The 16,266-nt window shown below is 35.5% G+C and overlaps 1 protein-coding gene across 1 annotated transcript in view; it reads left to right on the top strand.

The window, feature by feature from the left end:
- Window positions 1-16,266, top strand: part of CNTN5 (contactin 5) — a 1,123,225-nt gene that overhangs the window by 743,622 nt on the left and 363,337 nt on the right. Inside the window, exon 7 of the mRNA XM_024574613.3 lies at window positions 12,306-12,401. Coding sequence (XP_024430381.3) covers window positions 12,306-12,401 — 96 coding nt within the window. The remainder of the gene's footprint in view (window positions 1-12,305; window positions 12,402-16,266) is intronic.

Genomic DNA, 16,266 nt, shown 5'->3' with positions numbered 1-16,266 from the left:
AAGTCTCAAAAAACTATGAGATATATTTTCTACCCTCATTTTACAGATAAAGAAGCTGAGATGTAACGGGTGAAATAGCTTGTCTAAGTTTGCCACTCTGCTTGCAGTGGTTCCACTCAGCTGCCTCTTTCACTTAATGAGCGTACTAGCTTCCCTTAATTTGCATTGCATGTTGGTGCTCCTCAACTACTACAATTGAGATTCTTTCATTCTGCGTGCTCCAGAGTATTTAGTGAAAAATGATAATTATGTAGGTATATAATTAGAAATTGATGACATATATGTATATAAATTTTAAAAGGAAATATTTATTCACTGTTTATAATTGGCCAGTGATACGGGTGATATATTTTTATATGTTAGGGAGTTTTTACAATAACATTATAACACATGTATAATTATCTCATCTTGGCTAGGAATTAAAGTATAGTGTAGTAAATTAATTTTTCCAAGGTGACTCTTAATCGGTAGTGATACTAGAATTTGAATCTTAGTTTTTTGCCTTCAAAGTCCTTATATTGTATAGTGATAATTTAAAATATAACTTTAACATTATTTGTTTAGTTAGTAACTTACATATTTTAGATTAAAATGAGCCGTAGAGGTACAATATTTCTATTAATATAATTTCATGCAAAGTATTGAATGTCTATTCTTAGAAGTTTTTAATCATATTTAGTAAGAGTAGTTTACAGAATTTGGTTGTTTACATTGCTATGCATAAGAGGTTTTTCTGGAAATATAGTAAGATGTCATAGAAAGTATTATAATAACTTGTTTCTGAAGACTTTAATAATTTTGGAATTATTACACCACCAACTGAAAAAATTTGGTTTCTAAAGACTTGCCTGTCATCCAGCTTCCATCTCAGCTAAGGATTGAAATGGGATACACGTGAGCTTTTCATTATCAAAAGTTTAATCTTGGGTTAAAATCCTGCTCTCATAATAGAATTGTAATATATATAGGCTTCAGGTTAATTGTCAAGATCAGTATTTACTAGGAACTTTGGATCTCATATAATTATAATTTTGTAAATGTATAATGGCATGATATTTGGAAAATATCTCAACATTTTAAAGTGTCAAAACTAATATTCTTTAGGTACAAATATATGCTAAAGATTAATATGTGATTATGTTATTGATTCAATGACTTATTTGTTGATTATTTATTAGGTACCTATTGAATAATACTCTAGGCATTATTTTGAGCAGTGACAAGACAAAGTTTGTTTTCTAGAAGATTGCATTCGAATGGGTTGGATAAGGCAGGCAGTCATTTTAAAACCCATTACATAAAGTGTCAGGTTGTAACAAGCATTATGATAGAAAAGGAATCAGAATAAAGAGAACAGACATTGGAAGTCCACTCTGCAAAGGTGACGTTCCAGCAGAGACCTATACAACGTTAGAGATCCACACAAATACTCAGGCGGGAGCCTGCTCCAGGCAAAGAAAACAGCTAGGGAAAGAGTCGGGGAAATTTGCAATGAACATAGCAAACAAAAATCCTTCCAGGGAAGATCTCTTCATGCAGATGACACTGAAATGATGGCTTAGAGGAGGTAGAGGTGTCACCCATGGGTATATCTGGTAGGAGAACACATTCTATTTGAGGCAATAGCAAGTACAAAGGCCCTGAGGTAGGACACCACTTGTATGTTTGACAAAAAAGGCAAAGAAGCTAGTGTGCTAGAAAGGAAGTAGGGAAAATGAGTATAGTAGAAGATGACATCAAAGAGGCAACAAAATGTAGATTGTTTGGGCCTGTAGGCCATTGTTAGTAGCTTCGGTTTTGCCCTGGTTAAGGGAGAAGCCATTTAGGGCATGTGATCTAACTTCATTAGGAAAGAACCAACTCTGGCCACTGTGCTAAGAATGGACTGCAAAGATCACAGAGAGAAGCAAGGACACCAGTAGGCTGATATCACAACTATCAAGGTGTAAGAGATGCCTGGGTGAAAGCTGTAGAGGTTACATGCTGTTGGATTCTGGATATATTATGGAATAATATAAATGGGATTTGCTATGTCTGTGGGGTGTGAGAGACATACTGGAATCACAGATAATATTTGCATTTTTGTGTTAATAACTGGAAAAATGTAGTGATCATTTACTTTAATGGTAAATACTATGGTAATGGTGGGTTAGCAGGTGGAAATGGGAATCCCATTAGGATATGTCGTGTTTGCAGTGCCTCTTAACATCCAAGTGGGAATATGAAGCAAACAGTGTGTTTGTGTGTGTATGTGTGTCTGTGTGTTGCCATCCAAGGAAGGTGTCCAGGTAAGGATAAATTTGGTAATTCTTCATTACATAACCTCAGGGATGGTGTGGATTAATAAGTGAAAAGTTCAAGGACTAAGATGGGTCCCTGAAATGTTTAGATATCGGGAAGTTGAGGACAAATAAGCTACGAAAATGAGGGAGAAGGCACAGTTAAGAAGGAAAAATACAAGTAAAGGAAGGGTTTTCAGAAGAGTGTGATCAATTTTATCAAATACTGATTATAGGTCAAGTGGATGAGAACTGAAAAACTGATCAGTAAGTTCAACAATGCGGAGATCATTGGTTACTTTTATAGTAGCATTTTAGCCAGTGGTAGGAAGACAGCCTGATTTGAGAAGCTAAAAAAGAATGGGAATTGTGTTTGCAGACTGGGAGAATGACAATGAGTTGGAACCTAGAGGGGAAAATTGGGTCAAAGAGATACATATATCTCTTTCTTTCTCTGTCTTTTTAAAAATAAGACTTTGGGAAAATACCAGAATGTTTGAATGCTATTGATGATGCAGGAAGGAGAGGTGGGTCTTTGGTCACGGACAATTCATTTATGATCAGAGGATGGGGGGCAATACAGATACAGGTAAACTGATAGCTCCTGCAGTGGTGTGTTAAGGTTGACAGTCTGGGAAACAGACTAGGTGCAGTGGAGTGGAGTGTAGATGATGGTTATTAAGAAGTGCCTTTGGAACCCACCACTGGAAGGGAGGAGGAAGGAGACAATTTGAGCTTTGATATTGCCCCCAGCTGACACCTAAAAGGGACTCTAAACCTAGAATAGCTTGTCAGATTTGTGTGATCTTAGACCAAAGTGGTCAGGCTACTTTACGCACTCATTGAGCAACTGTTGGCTGTGTACTACCCAAGGAAATGATATCACCTTAGGTGGCCTGATTCTCTCTAGCCAAGGCAATCTCTAAAGGGGCTGGGAGCAGAAAGCTGTCTGTCAGCGCGACTCCCGACAGCCAGGACAAGGAATTGGAGGCACACATCGCAGTGTCCCTGTAGGTGAAGTACATATAAGTGGGTTTTAGATTACTTACATTTCTGCAGGAATTGGGAGAAAAAAAAGTGAGGGAAAAAACAGGAGTTTGTTTTGAAAGAGAGTAGATGTGAAAGTATTGTCTAAGGATTAAGAGAGAACTGACTCCATAAAATTTAACTCAAACATATAGAAACCCTGTCAGGGTTCATAGATTTTTGCACAAAGGGCCTGCCTGAGGTTCATGGTCATTAATTTAGAGCAAAACCTGTCATCATTGTCAATGTTTTTCTCCATTTGCATCCCCTTTCCCAGAGCAAAGAAGGTAGCTAGTTCAATGTAAGGTGGAAGTTGTGCCAGGGGAAAAAATGGAGGGAGAAATAGGTAAGAAACCCTGGTCGTAGGCAAAGAAGTAACTAACTAATAAGATTATGAAATGTAAAATAGCTAAAGAAACAGGCCCAAAAGCTTGATAGACAATATTAAGATCTCTGAGTTTTAGGAATTTATGTACTAAATGACTTGTTGGTTTTACTGAAAAACACCCTCCATCCAATTTTATGGGTCTATAATTACTCAAAGACCTAATAACTGCTCTGTTAGTTCTGTTACATTATTTCTTTCCCATGCTCAGCTTTACAATTTCCTGAGACATTTGGTGAATTACAACTGATCTCAATTTGGAAAAAAAATTGAACTGGGAAGCAAGCAAATATTTTTTTTTATGTAATTCCTTACCCAAAGTGTAGCAAGTGTCTAATGTAGAGAACCTCCACCAGGATTTATAGCCTATCATCCCATTAGCTAATCAAATTTACCCACAAATTTCACCTTTGAGGTTATTTCACCACATATATTATTCACAGAAATTCACAGCTTTTTGGGAATCCACATCAAGACACCAAAAAAAAAAAAGACCTAAGATCAAAAACATTTTATCATGCTCTTTGGATAATTTATCTTTTTACAAGAGCAATTATAATTTACTGTTTTACTTATAATGTAGTTAAAATCATGTCTTTCAAGGCAAACATACCTAGTGAGCTTTGATTTCCTCTTAATTAAAAAACCTTTGCCTGGATGACTTGTGTTTAAAAATATTGAAGTGTAAATGGCAAGCCATAGCAAGAGATTAGTCACCTGACCTGTTATATATAACCAAAGAAAAAATGGGAATAAAGAATGTCTCATTATAACTTGTCATTATCTCTTGTAGATTTACCTTACCACTTCAGCTACATCTTAATTCAATTCTTATCTTCATGTAATAGATGGAAAGTATTTTTTAACACACTGCTAATTTTCTCAACTAATATTCTTGAAAGACTAATTTTATTCAATAATTAACATTTTAAAAAGTGATGTGATATCTCATTCACAGATGACATAACAAATACTTTAAAGAATTGTAGCATTATTTCATATGACATAATAGGAAAGTGTTTAAAGAAATAATCACATTGATGGAAATACTCTAAATGTATGAGGATAATGCTAAATTAAAAACATGCTAGTTCCAAAACTGATTTTGTCATCTTCAAGGCTCAAACTGTTACTGGCTGCAAGTTTTTATTCTCACCCCTTAACCTTAGTGAATGCCAGTTATTATCTCATCAATAGGTGGGGCTAGTTCGCCCTGCTTGCTGTCTGCTAACAAATAGACCACGGGCTCATGAGTTCATGCCTGGAGTAAAACACCAAACGCTTCATGTTTTTTGTCTTTCACTCAAGGTACCATTCAACAATCAAATTTTTACCTCAAAAACTATTATTATTAAGAATCGTGCTTGTTGTAGAATGTCTTATGGAGGGCTTTGTGTGAGGAAAAAAATGACTGTGCATTGAAAATTCTAATTTAATTCTCTTAAAATAAATATAAAAATTATTTTCCATTCTTCACTAATGTTTTCATCTTTATGTCTTTCGTCTGTCAGAAATTTTTATTATTATTTATTTTTAAAAATAATTTGATGGTATTTTTTTCTATTACCATTTAGTCCCCTTATAACCCCTCCCCCCAGCAATCACCACACTGTTCTCTATGTCCATGAGTCCTGTGTCCTTTTTGCTCAATCCCGCTACCCCCTAACCTCTCCCTACCCTTAGCTATCATCCCGCTCTCTAATTATGAGTCTGACTTTTATTTGCTTGTTAGTTCAGTTTGTTCATTAGATTCCACATATGAGTGAAATCATATGGTATTTGTCTTTCGCTGACTGGCTTATTTCACATAGCATAATGTTCTCCAGGTCCATCCATACTGTCACAAAGGGTAAACTTTTCTCTTTTTTTATAGCCAAGAAGTATTCCATTTTGTAAATGGTCCATAGTTATTTTATCTACTCATCTACTGATGGACACTTGGGCTGTTCCATATCTTGGTGTTTGTAAATAACGCTGCCATGAACATAAGGGTGCTTATCTTCTTCTGAATTAGTGTTTTGAGTTCCTTTAGATATATTCCCAGAAGTGGGACCACTGGGTCAAAAGGGAGATCCATTATTAATTTTTGAGGTAACCCATACTGCTTTCCACAGTGGCTGCACCAGTCTGCATTCCCACCAAGAATGCAAAAGGGTCCCTCTTTCTCCATGTCCTCACAAGCACTTGTTGTTTGTTGATTTATTAATGATAGCCACTCTGACAGGTGTGACATGATATCTCATTGTGGTTTTAATTTGCATTTCTCTGATGATTAGTGACATTGAGCATCTTTCCTTTTGTCTATTGGCCATCTGTATGTCTTCTTTGGAGAAGTGTCTGTTCAGGTCCTTTGCCCATTTTTATTTAGGTTGTTTGTTTTATTGGCATTGAGTTTTGTAAGTTCTTTATAAATTTTTGATATTAACTCCTAATCAGATGTATCAGCAAAATGCTCTCCCATTCTATGGCTTGTCTTTTTATTTCGTTGATGTTTTTCCTTTGCTGTGAAAAAACTTTTGTTTGATTTAGTGTCATTTGTTTATTTTTATTTTGTTTCCCTTGCCTGGAGAGATATGTCTATACACATTGCTATGAGCAATGTCTGAGATTCTGTTGCCTATGTTTTTTTCTATGATTTTATGGTTTTGAGTCTAACATTTAACTCTTTAATCCATTTTGAATTTATTGTTTTGAGTGGGATAAGAAGGTGGTTTAGTTTCATTTTTCTGCATATATCTGTCCAATTTTCCCAATACCACTTTATTGAAAAATACCACTTATTTTTAGCCCATTATATGTGTTTGCTTCTTCTGTCATCAACTATAAAGGTGTGGGCTTATTTCTGGGCTCTCCATGCTGTTCAGTTGATTTATGTGTCTGTTTTTATGCCAGCACCATGTTGTTTTGACTGCTATGGCCTTAAGGATAGTTTAGTATTAGGTAGCATGACTCCTCCAACTTTGTTCTTCCTTCTCCGGATCACTTTTGCTATTTGGGGTCTTTTGTGATTCTATGGAAATTTTTGGAATATTTGTTCTAATTCTGTGAAATACATCATTAGAATCTTGAAAGAAATTGTGTTGAATCTACAAATTTTGGGGGGTAGTATGGGCATTTTAATGATGTTAATTCTTTCTCTCCATGAACATGGTCTGTGCTTATACTTGTATCTTCTATCTCTTCAATATCTTTACAATTGTTGAGGTACAGGTCTTTTACATCCTTGGTTAGGTTTATTGTTACATATTTTATTCTTTTTTAAGCAATTGTGAGTGGGATTGCTTTCTTAATTTCTCTTCTGTTAGTTCATTATTGGCATAAAAAAATGCAACTGAGTTCTGGATATTAATTTTGTATTCTGCTACTTTGCTGAATTCATCTATGAGTTCTAGTGGTTTCTTGGTGGAATCTTTGGGGTTCTCTATGTACATATCATGTCATCTGCAAATAAAGATAGTTTTACTTCTTCCTTTCTAATTTGGATGCCTTTTATAATGATTTTCATGAAGATATTTTTATGAACATTATTTCTAAATTTCTAAAATCATCTTGGTGTCTCTTCCAAATGTTGGATTACTTTTGTCCTCAAATCTTTTTTAAACAACCACATTGAGTTTGATTTGCTAACCCATTAGTTATTAAGTCTGTGACAATAGACAAGTTATTTGCTTTCTTCCTGTGTTTAATAATCTTTAAAACACAGAAATTAATGTTTAATTTCCAGAATAGAATAAGTATGGTAGTAGCCACTATGATTATTACTCATGAATTTCTTTGTATTTCCCTTTATTTTTTAACATTTTAAAATGTCAAAGATAGTTTCTGAATGAGGGATCATCAGGTTTTTTACATGGTATTTACATGGGACACAAAAATCTGACAACAATATAGGAACAACAGTAACAATGTCAAAAAGAGGAAAGACTTCAATATACAATCACTTTGCAAGGGAAGCAAGAAACACCAAGTCAATACTAGGAAACTTGTCAGTTGTTTTTATATAAATCATAGAAGTTAAAACTGTGAGACCCCTCAGGAAGAGCACCCCTCTTAGTTCCTCAATCTTACATATAAATCTGATGCTGTGACTTTAGAATTAAACTCAAATAGCATTTTGCTTTTTTAAATTTTTTGTAAAAATTCAAATTCAATTTTATGATGTTTAGAACTCATAATGAATGATCTCATCACTCACAGCACTTTCAATGTTAGAGAATTAATTGAGAATGCCTGGAGCATTGGCAGTGTGGAACTTCCTGGCAGCCCCTCCAGGATGAATGTATAACCGAGTACAATTAAAAAGGACCATTCCACTCCCTTTCTTCCAAACTCACCCCTCCCAGAAGCCAAACAGTGCCACTTGTCCTAGAATAGATTTAAGCTTGTAAAATTAGTGTCTAGGAGACAGGTGAGCCTCAGCACATCATTTCTAATGTATAAGATTTATTCTCTTGCCTTGACACCTTTTCCATCATCCCTGAAAACTAACTCATCTATTGTATTTAACATACATAAGGTCATGACATCGGTGTCCAGGAACCTTATGTACTTTCCTTCTTGCCAGTTTACTTCAACCTCACTCTCTCTCCAACGCTTTATTTCACTTGTCTAGGGAATGGTTTTTGAAATATTTTATCTGCATGTGTGTGCATGTGTATATCTCACACTGTAACTGTTTAAGGTATTTCAGTGGTTGAAAAACCACTAATTGGTTTCCTAATTGGTTTGCAAAGTTGCTCAGCCTACTATACCACCCACCGTGATCTTTATGAAGTCTTTCAGGAGAAATTCCTCTTAGATATCAATACCCAGTAACACTGTGCTTCTCCTGAGTTACTAAAAGTTTTGATCTTACAATAACCAGGAATTCTAAGATTGGCAACATATTCTTTGTTTTGATCCTCGTAAGTTTAGCATCAAATATATTGTCAACTTCTAATAATTTAAAAATGTATGTAACATATATTCTTAAGTGCTTATCTTACCCTACAGGATTCTTACCACATTCATTTTGCCTTCACCTGCAATTTTTCAACTACCTGTTTATCTTTTTGTATTATATACATATATATTTTAAGATGCCTCAAATCCTTTGTGGAATAATGCAGGGAAGAAAGAAAGGATTCAGGAAGGCATGCAGGAAGGAGGGAAGGCAGAAACAAAGAAGGAAGGAAGGAAGGAAGGAAGGAAGAAAACAAGGAAGAAGGAAGAAGGGAGGGAGGAAGGAAGGGAGGAAGGAAGTGGGTCCGAGTCCATGTATGTGTGTGTGTGCATGTGTTTGCAACTTACATTTAGGGGGATAACAAGTGCTACATGGGAAAGGTACATGGCATGTACTGATAACTCATAAGCATGGCCGTGACAGATTGAAGCTGTGATGGTTTGGTCTCCTGCATCTATTTGGTGGCACAGACTCCTCCAAGCTGAGTCTAAGGACAGTTGGCCCAAGTCAGTATGATTAGTTCACATATCTATATCATTTCTCTACAGCTTTTCTGCATCACCAATATCTAACTAAGCATTTGGTGTGAAGTTTGCACTGATAAAATTTTATTAAATGAATTGATGAAATTTGTCTTATATCTTGTCTCAACATGCTTCAAATCACACATCCTAAATCTACATTCTGTCACGTGAAGCTCTCAATTACATCATTTATTGTACATCTCTTTTTCTTTGCATGGTTTATCTAGGATGAATAGATGTAATAATTTTGTAAGCTGCAGTTTTAGCTAAAGCTCGACTATTAAACTCCACATGAGCTTCTGAACTTGGAAAGAGCGTGATAAAAGACACGGCCTGGGGCCCTGTGATTCTTGACCACAGACTTTCTCTTCCAGTCTGTTGCTTGTCTATTTGCCCAAGTGCTTTATAGTAAGCCCAGAAAGAGGTTTAATTCAATTCATAATTGAAACCTGCATTTTGTACTTGTTTAAGATTTTTATCTTTACTAACTTTCCCCTCAAAGGTCAAAAATAGAACATATAAGCAAGTATTTTTTTTTACTTTGTATAAATGATAGTGAGATAATCTAAGCCCCAACCATTAGAGTTCTTGTTCTTTTCTTTTCACTTCTCTCCTTGGTATGTTAGAAAGTATAATCTATTAAAATAAAAAGATAAGCACTCATACTAAATTCTCTGATGAGTGCCTCCAAAGAAACTGCTTTCTGTTCGCAGTGAGATGAAAACAACCAGCTATGTTTTTGCTCAGCCTGTTCTCTCCAGTTGCCATCCCAACTCCAACCAAGAAATCTTCACATAAATCATTCTGAGGATCAACCACCACCATGTGTGACAAAAGGATCTTTTTCGCATTATAAAAATATTCCACTTTTTTTCTAGGCAGACACATTTAAATGAGAAAAAGATACTCTCCATAAAAGTGCAGATCTCTTTTTAGTGTCTATATGTCTTTATGAAATACAAAAACTGTCTATTCACAGCCGCAAACAATCTACTTACCTTTGTACCGCTGGTACTATAGCACCCAGAACATAATGACACAGACACCACTCCACAAGGAAGTGTTAAACTGCACCTGTATGAACAGCTGGTACAAAATATAGCAATTACAGCTGAGTGCTATCTTTTGGGTCATTGTGATCTCAAAACACAAACCAAGTCCTAATAATTCTATAATTATTTTTCTCTTTTGTTATCTATTTTCTAAGCCATGCCTATACTTGAATTTCCCAGAAATAGGCACTAATTTAGTCTTGTGTTCTATTAATATATTCTTTTAAACTAAAATAGATTGATTTGAAATGTCACACTAAGCATAATATAAACTGGTAGTACATGTATTGGAAGCTACATGTATATTTTTCAAAAACTATTTAAGAAATTAAGTTAAAATAAATTGACATCCAAATAGTTTTCCAGAGTTTATAAAACCAATAAGGATAAAAAGAAGAAAGTAAAACCATATATTTTCTAAAGATATTACAGCCTTACTGTAACCACCACCTTACTGTATGGATCCCGCACTGTTCTTGGAGTTGTCAAGGGAAGTCAAGTTAGAAACCATGCCAGCTTTTTTTCATGTTGAGATCATTTGTTGAAAAAAAAGATAGCTTCTATCTCTAAGGATCAATACATATGAATTAAAGCTGTAAGTCACAGATATTTGAATATGAATGAACTTGATTTTTACTTGAAGTTAGTGTGTATGTTTTCACACCGTCAAAAAAAGAAAAAAAAGTAGAACTAGGACAACTTTCTTTCTTGTCTTGCCACTTTGAGAAAAGCATAACTACTTCCAGTGAGACACAGAACTATGTGGAAAATCCTAAACACTTTCTTCAATAATGAATACCTCTTTGGCTATTTTTGGCATTATGCCTTTACTATTTATTAGTCCATTATCATTTTGAATGTATTAAGAAGATTTCATTATAAATTCAGCAGGTAAGGAAATTGTTAACTATCTTTCACAAAAAGTAAGATTAGGATTCTTTTAGGATATTAAAGTTAGTGATTTATATCCTTCATATCTAGTATATTTTCTTGACTGTTTATATTCATCATTTTTCAGATTATCAAACATTAAATATGGGGAGCTAATAAATTGCATTACTCTAAAGCATACTGTTTTAGCATGAAATATGAAAAGTTTCAAAAATCTCTCTTACAATTGATGAATAAAGGAAAGAGAGGCAGAACAATTTCAAAGAACATTTCTCACCATGGGAACATGTTTTCACAGACTGAGAATTCTAGAACAATGTTTATTTATAAAAATACTGAACTCCTACCATTTCTAAGAAACTACTGTAAAAATTATGTCTTTGATCAACCTAGCCTGAGATGGGGGGAAGGGACATAAGTACTGAGCTCTGAATGTATTAATAAACAATATTAAAAATACAAATAATACATAGAATTCTTTTTTAGCTCATTTTATTTTTAGGACAGTATTTGAAATTGTGGAAACGTAATATAATTTAAGGGAAGACAATTGAACCACATCAATGTTATAATCCGTCAGACATGTGAGTTTTTTGATAGCTGTAATTCCCCAAGTAATCAAAATAGATTAGTATAATTATTTCACACAGGCCATTGCAGGCTTCTATAAAATGAAAGTAACATGACTTATTCACTCACATTTATAGAGAAAGAACATTTTATATCCTCATTATATTTTGCTGGAGCACACAAGTCTCTCTAATTTGATAAATGTATGCTTGGGTTTACATGTCATCCCTAGCATGACATATAACGAGACCAGTGGTTGGACAGCAGGTACCCCTGACCCACTTCAATTTCTCTTCTCACTGTGCACAAATAGGTTTTATTGGTAGTAGAAAAATCAACATGGAGGTAATATCATGAAGAAATAAAAGAACTATTTAATGTGTTATAAATGTTTTGTCCAATTTCTTTTTTATACTGGCAACTGTATGCACTATAAATGAAGAATGTTCATATAATCTGAACATAATGGTATTTAAAATTGGATGGCATAGATTTATTTTAAGGCCCTCCTATCACTGTTTAACAAACAAGAAGAAAGCTTGTCTGGATAATGAGAGAAAAGTAAGTACAAATGACAAGAGTCGAATTCTTTAAACTCCATTTTGCCTTGTTCTGAATGCTGTGTTATGTTGGCAGATCTGGGAAACTTTAGTGGCCGGACGAGAAGTGCAGTCTCTGTGAGGGAAGGCCAGGGGGTTGTTCTGATGTGCTCTCCTCCGCCTCATTCGCCAGGTACGGTAGGACCCCATTCTGTATTGCTGCTGCTCGCTTTTACTATTATGCTCCTTGTTTCAGATCGTGTCTTGACTGGGGTGACTTCCAAGTAAAATGCGTATGGTTTTCTTGACATGCATCATAGTACCAGTTGTGCCATTAAAGATCATATACTCTCAGTACCACTGGACAAGAGACTGAGCCCCTATGATAAGACTGTTTTATTACCACTCTAACTCTTGACTGTTGTGGTTATGCCTCTGTGTGCCACCACAGAGGAACACATTGCCTGGGACACGGGAAAGCGATAAGCTGAGAGAGTAAAAACCTTTCAAAATTATTTGGAGTGTCAGAGTTGAGTTAACGTAATACCCACGTGCATCTTGTTGCAGAAGATAAGCTGGAAACCGGGTGCTTTATGGTGTTTATCACACTGAAACAAAGACTGCTAAGAAATATTTTATGATTTTCAAACAAAATTATAGCCTTCTTTTTGGCTCCTTGAGCTCTTGTAAGATTCATGGTAATAGGTAAGTACTTTATGAAGTTTGGAGTAACATAATAGTAAATTGTGCTCAGCTTAATAATTTCATTTTGCCAACTCAGCTAATTATACTCATTTTCTCTGAGTCCTGTAATTTAAAATGAGTATTTTTTTTTACCTCAGTATAGTTTTCCTATAATACAATTTAAGAGTGGCTAACATCAGTTAGAGAAAGGGGGGGGTATATAAGTGTTTATTTCTATATGAGAAATAATAAAGACATTCTGGCATCTCAGTAATTTTTTTCTTTGTTAAGTGTGAAAGCCACTTATTTCTAGGTTGCATTATTGGTATAACAAAGGGGCCCAATTTTGTCCCACCATAGAAAATTCTTATCAGAAATTACAATTAGACCTCGTTCAAATGTCTTAGAGTTTCTCACCTTTACCTGACCCTCCTTCTAACTTTTTCTTAAAGAATTTATTCATTTTTAGAGAGAAGAAAAGGGAGGGAGATAGAGAGGGAGGGAAATGTCAATATGAGAGAGAAATATTGGCCAGTTGCCTCTTCTACGCACCCCAGCCCAGGATTGAACCCACAGCCCAGGCATGCGCCTTGACCTGGAATCATTGCGGGTGATGCCCAACAAATTGAGCCACGCCAGCCAGGGCTAACTTTTTTTTTTTTAATTGAAAGAGTAGTACACTAAATTTCAAAAGGAAAATAATTTGAAATAATTTTAGTTTCAAAATTACTCTTAGTAATAATTTCTGAGTTGTACCCACTTAATTCTTATATGTCACTTCAATTTCACCAACCCTTCGGTGATCAGTTCGGGGACTTTACAATGAGCATATCTAGTCTTACCTTCATGTGGTCCAAGGTCTAGATTCTTTCAAGGCAATGTGTGTTTTAACTTTTTTCTTATAGGAAATAGAAAATAATTATTAAGTTTAGTATAAACCTATAGTATTAAGATATGTTAGGTCTAATGGATTATTAGACAGGTTTTATTTGAAAGGCAGTATTAGATGAACAGTTGTTAGAGATAAAAGGAAGGAAGTTGAGGAGGAAGGGGAGGAGAAGCCAACAGGCTCTACAGAGGATGAAGGTGTTCATCCGCAGACTTACAGGAGTTAACATCATGAAATGACTCCTGGGGAGGGGGGCAAGATTCTCTGAGATCTTAATGTATATTTCAAGGTTGTTGGAACATGTTTAAAAAAAAGTGAAATGACAAAGGATGATATAGGATATAAAACCATAAGGTTAGACATAGGAAAATTATCCAATTTGCAAAGAAAACTATGTAAAAAATATTTCCAGTGGGAAAGAAATAGTTTAGTGAATTGAATACATGACAAGCATGATATAAGAAAGAAGGAGAAGGGCGAGTGAAGGAACGTGAATAGAGGCCTCATGGGCGTGGACAATGGGGTGGGCATTGACTGTGGGGGCTCAGGGGAGGGTGGAGGAGAGCAACGAGGAAAAAGGTGGGATAACTGTAACTGAACAATAATAATAATAATATGTATTAATTGATAAAATAAAAATGCGACCTCAGTTTGAGACTATAAGAGTAAAGCCAAATGATTACTACTGTAGATGTGTCATGAAAAATGTTAGACTGATTATATAATTTAAGGACAGTTAATTATATAATTAGTTATATAATTGTAGGACAGGTTGAATTGTACTAGCTACTCATTCTGGAGTGTTATGCCAAATTATCTATTCAAACATCAGTGTTATCACAATGAAGTTTTAGGGGCACATGCATGACCCAATATAACAGGAGTAGCTCAGCATCCAGGCCCATGTCTAACACTGACCAGATGAGTAGTTATCCCTGATCAGCCAAATCCTATATATCTTTAGCTTTGTTGAGCTTTCCTTTAAGATTGCGGCTCCAATTGAGACTTGCATATCCCCTGAAGATATGGCTTCCTTGCAGCCTTTTAAAGTTATGGCTGTTTATTCTCCCATATTGTATGCACCATTCACTTTGAGTCTGGAACAGATATGTCCTCCTTTCTCTTCATTGCTCATTCTCCTAATCCTCCTTACAAATCCTCAGTTTTGAATTTCAAGCCGTCAGACACTACCCTTCCTTGCTGCAGTCATTAACACACTCCCAGCTCATTCCCTTTATTTCTTGAAGATTTTTCTCCCATCCACACTCTCAGCTGATAACCATTTTTTTTGTGAAAGGAAAACAATTGGAGAATAGTATCCACAGCTTTCATCACCAAATCACACACATATTAGCTTCTGTACTGACAGACTATACTTCCCTTTTTTAGTATAGATGCATTATTGTGCTTCTAAGGGCAATTCCTAAACTTACGGGCTGCAGGGTTTTTATTGTTGTTGTTTGTTTGCTTTTTATTTTTCTCTGTTTAAAGAAATTCCTTTAGTAATTCTCCCTTCTGCATCTTTACTAGAGATTGTTTACTTCCTTCTGGGTCATTCTCAACAGCATGCAACCTTACTGTCCCTTCCTCTATCTCAAAACAAAACACAGCAAAGCTGTCTTGATTCATGTCTCCTTTCAGCTATTACCTCATTTTCCCCTGCTCTTCTTCATATCCAAACTCTTCAAAAGATTAGTCTGTGAATATGCTATCCAGTTCCACTCCTCCTTCTTGTATCTCTCTGATCCCGTTCCCTGTCTCTTGCTTTCTCTTTTTCACTGGTTGGGAGGTGAAATTTATATCCCAGAAAATTAACCCATTTCAAAGGTACAATTCAATGCCATTCAGTATAATTATACAGTTGTGCAATGATCTAGTCTTAGGACATTTCCATCATGGAACAAAGGCATTCTCCCACCTATCCCCACGCAACTACTGTTCTACTTTCTGTCTCTACACTTTCTCCTTTTCTGGAAATTTTATTGTAATGGAATTGTATAACATGCAGTCTCTGTGTATGTGTGTGTGTTTGGCTTCTTAGCTTAGTGTTTCTAAGGCTCGAACAAATTGTGGCATATGTCAGTAGTTACTTCATATTGCGGAATAGAATTCCTTTGTATAGAAACACCCCATTCTGTTTATCTTTTCCTCAGGGGATGGATGCTTGGATTATTGTCAGTCTTAAGTGTGTCACTGCTTCCTCCACAAAATACTTTTTTGCAGGACCCCCTACTCTCTTGTTTTCCTCCTACCTTCCTTTTTAATCTCCTGTGCTGATTTTGCCTCATCTCCGGAAGCCCCGAAATGTCACGGTCCTGCAATGGTCAGTCTTTGAACTTCTTTCCTTAATATGTTCTCACTCCCTTGGATTTCACCGGGGCAATTAGGCTTTAAATACCAACATATCCCCAATGTATGTCTCCGACCAGGACCCCGGCTTCTGTATCCAGATGCCTACTCAACATTTCCATTTAGATGACTAGTA

This window comes from Desmodus rotundus, chromosome 5 (genome assembly GCF_022682495.2).
Source record: "Desmodus rotundus isolate HL8 chromosome 5, HLdesRot8A.1, whole genome shotgun sequence".
NCBI classification, from domain to species: Eukaryota; Metazoa; Chordata; class Mammalia; order Chiroptera; family Phyllostomidae; genus Desmodus; species Desmodus rotundus.
The sequence above is the reverse complement of the archived record's forward strand: the minus strand, read 5'-3'. Positions and strand labels throughout refer to the sequence as shown.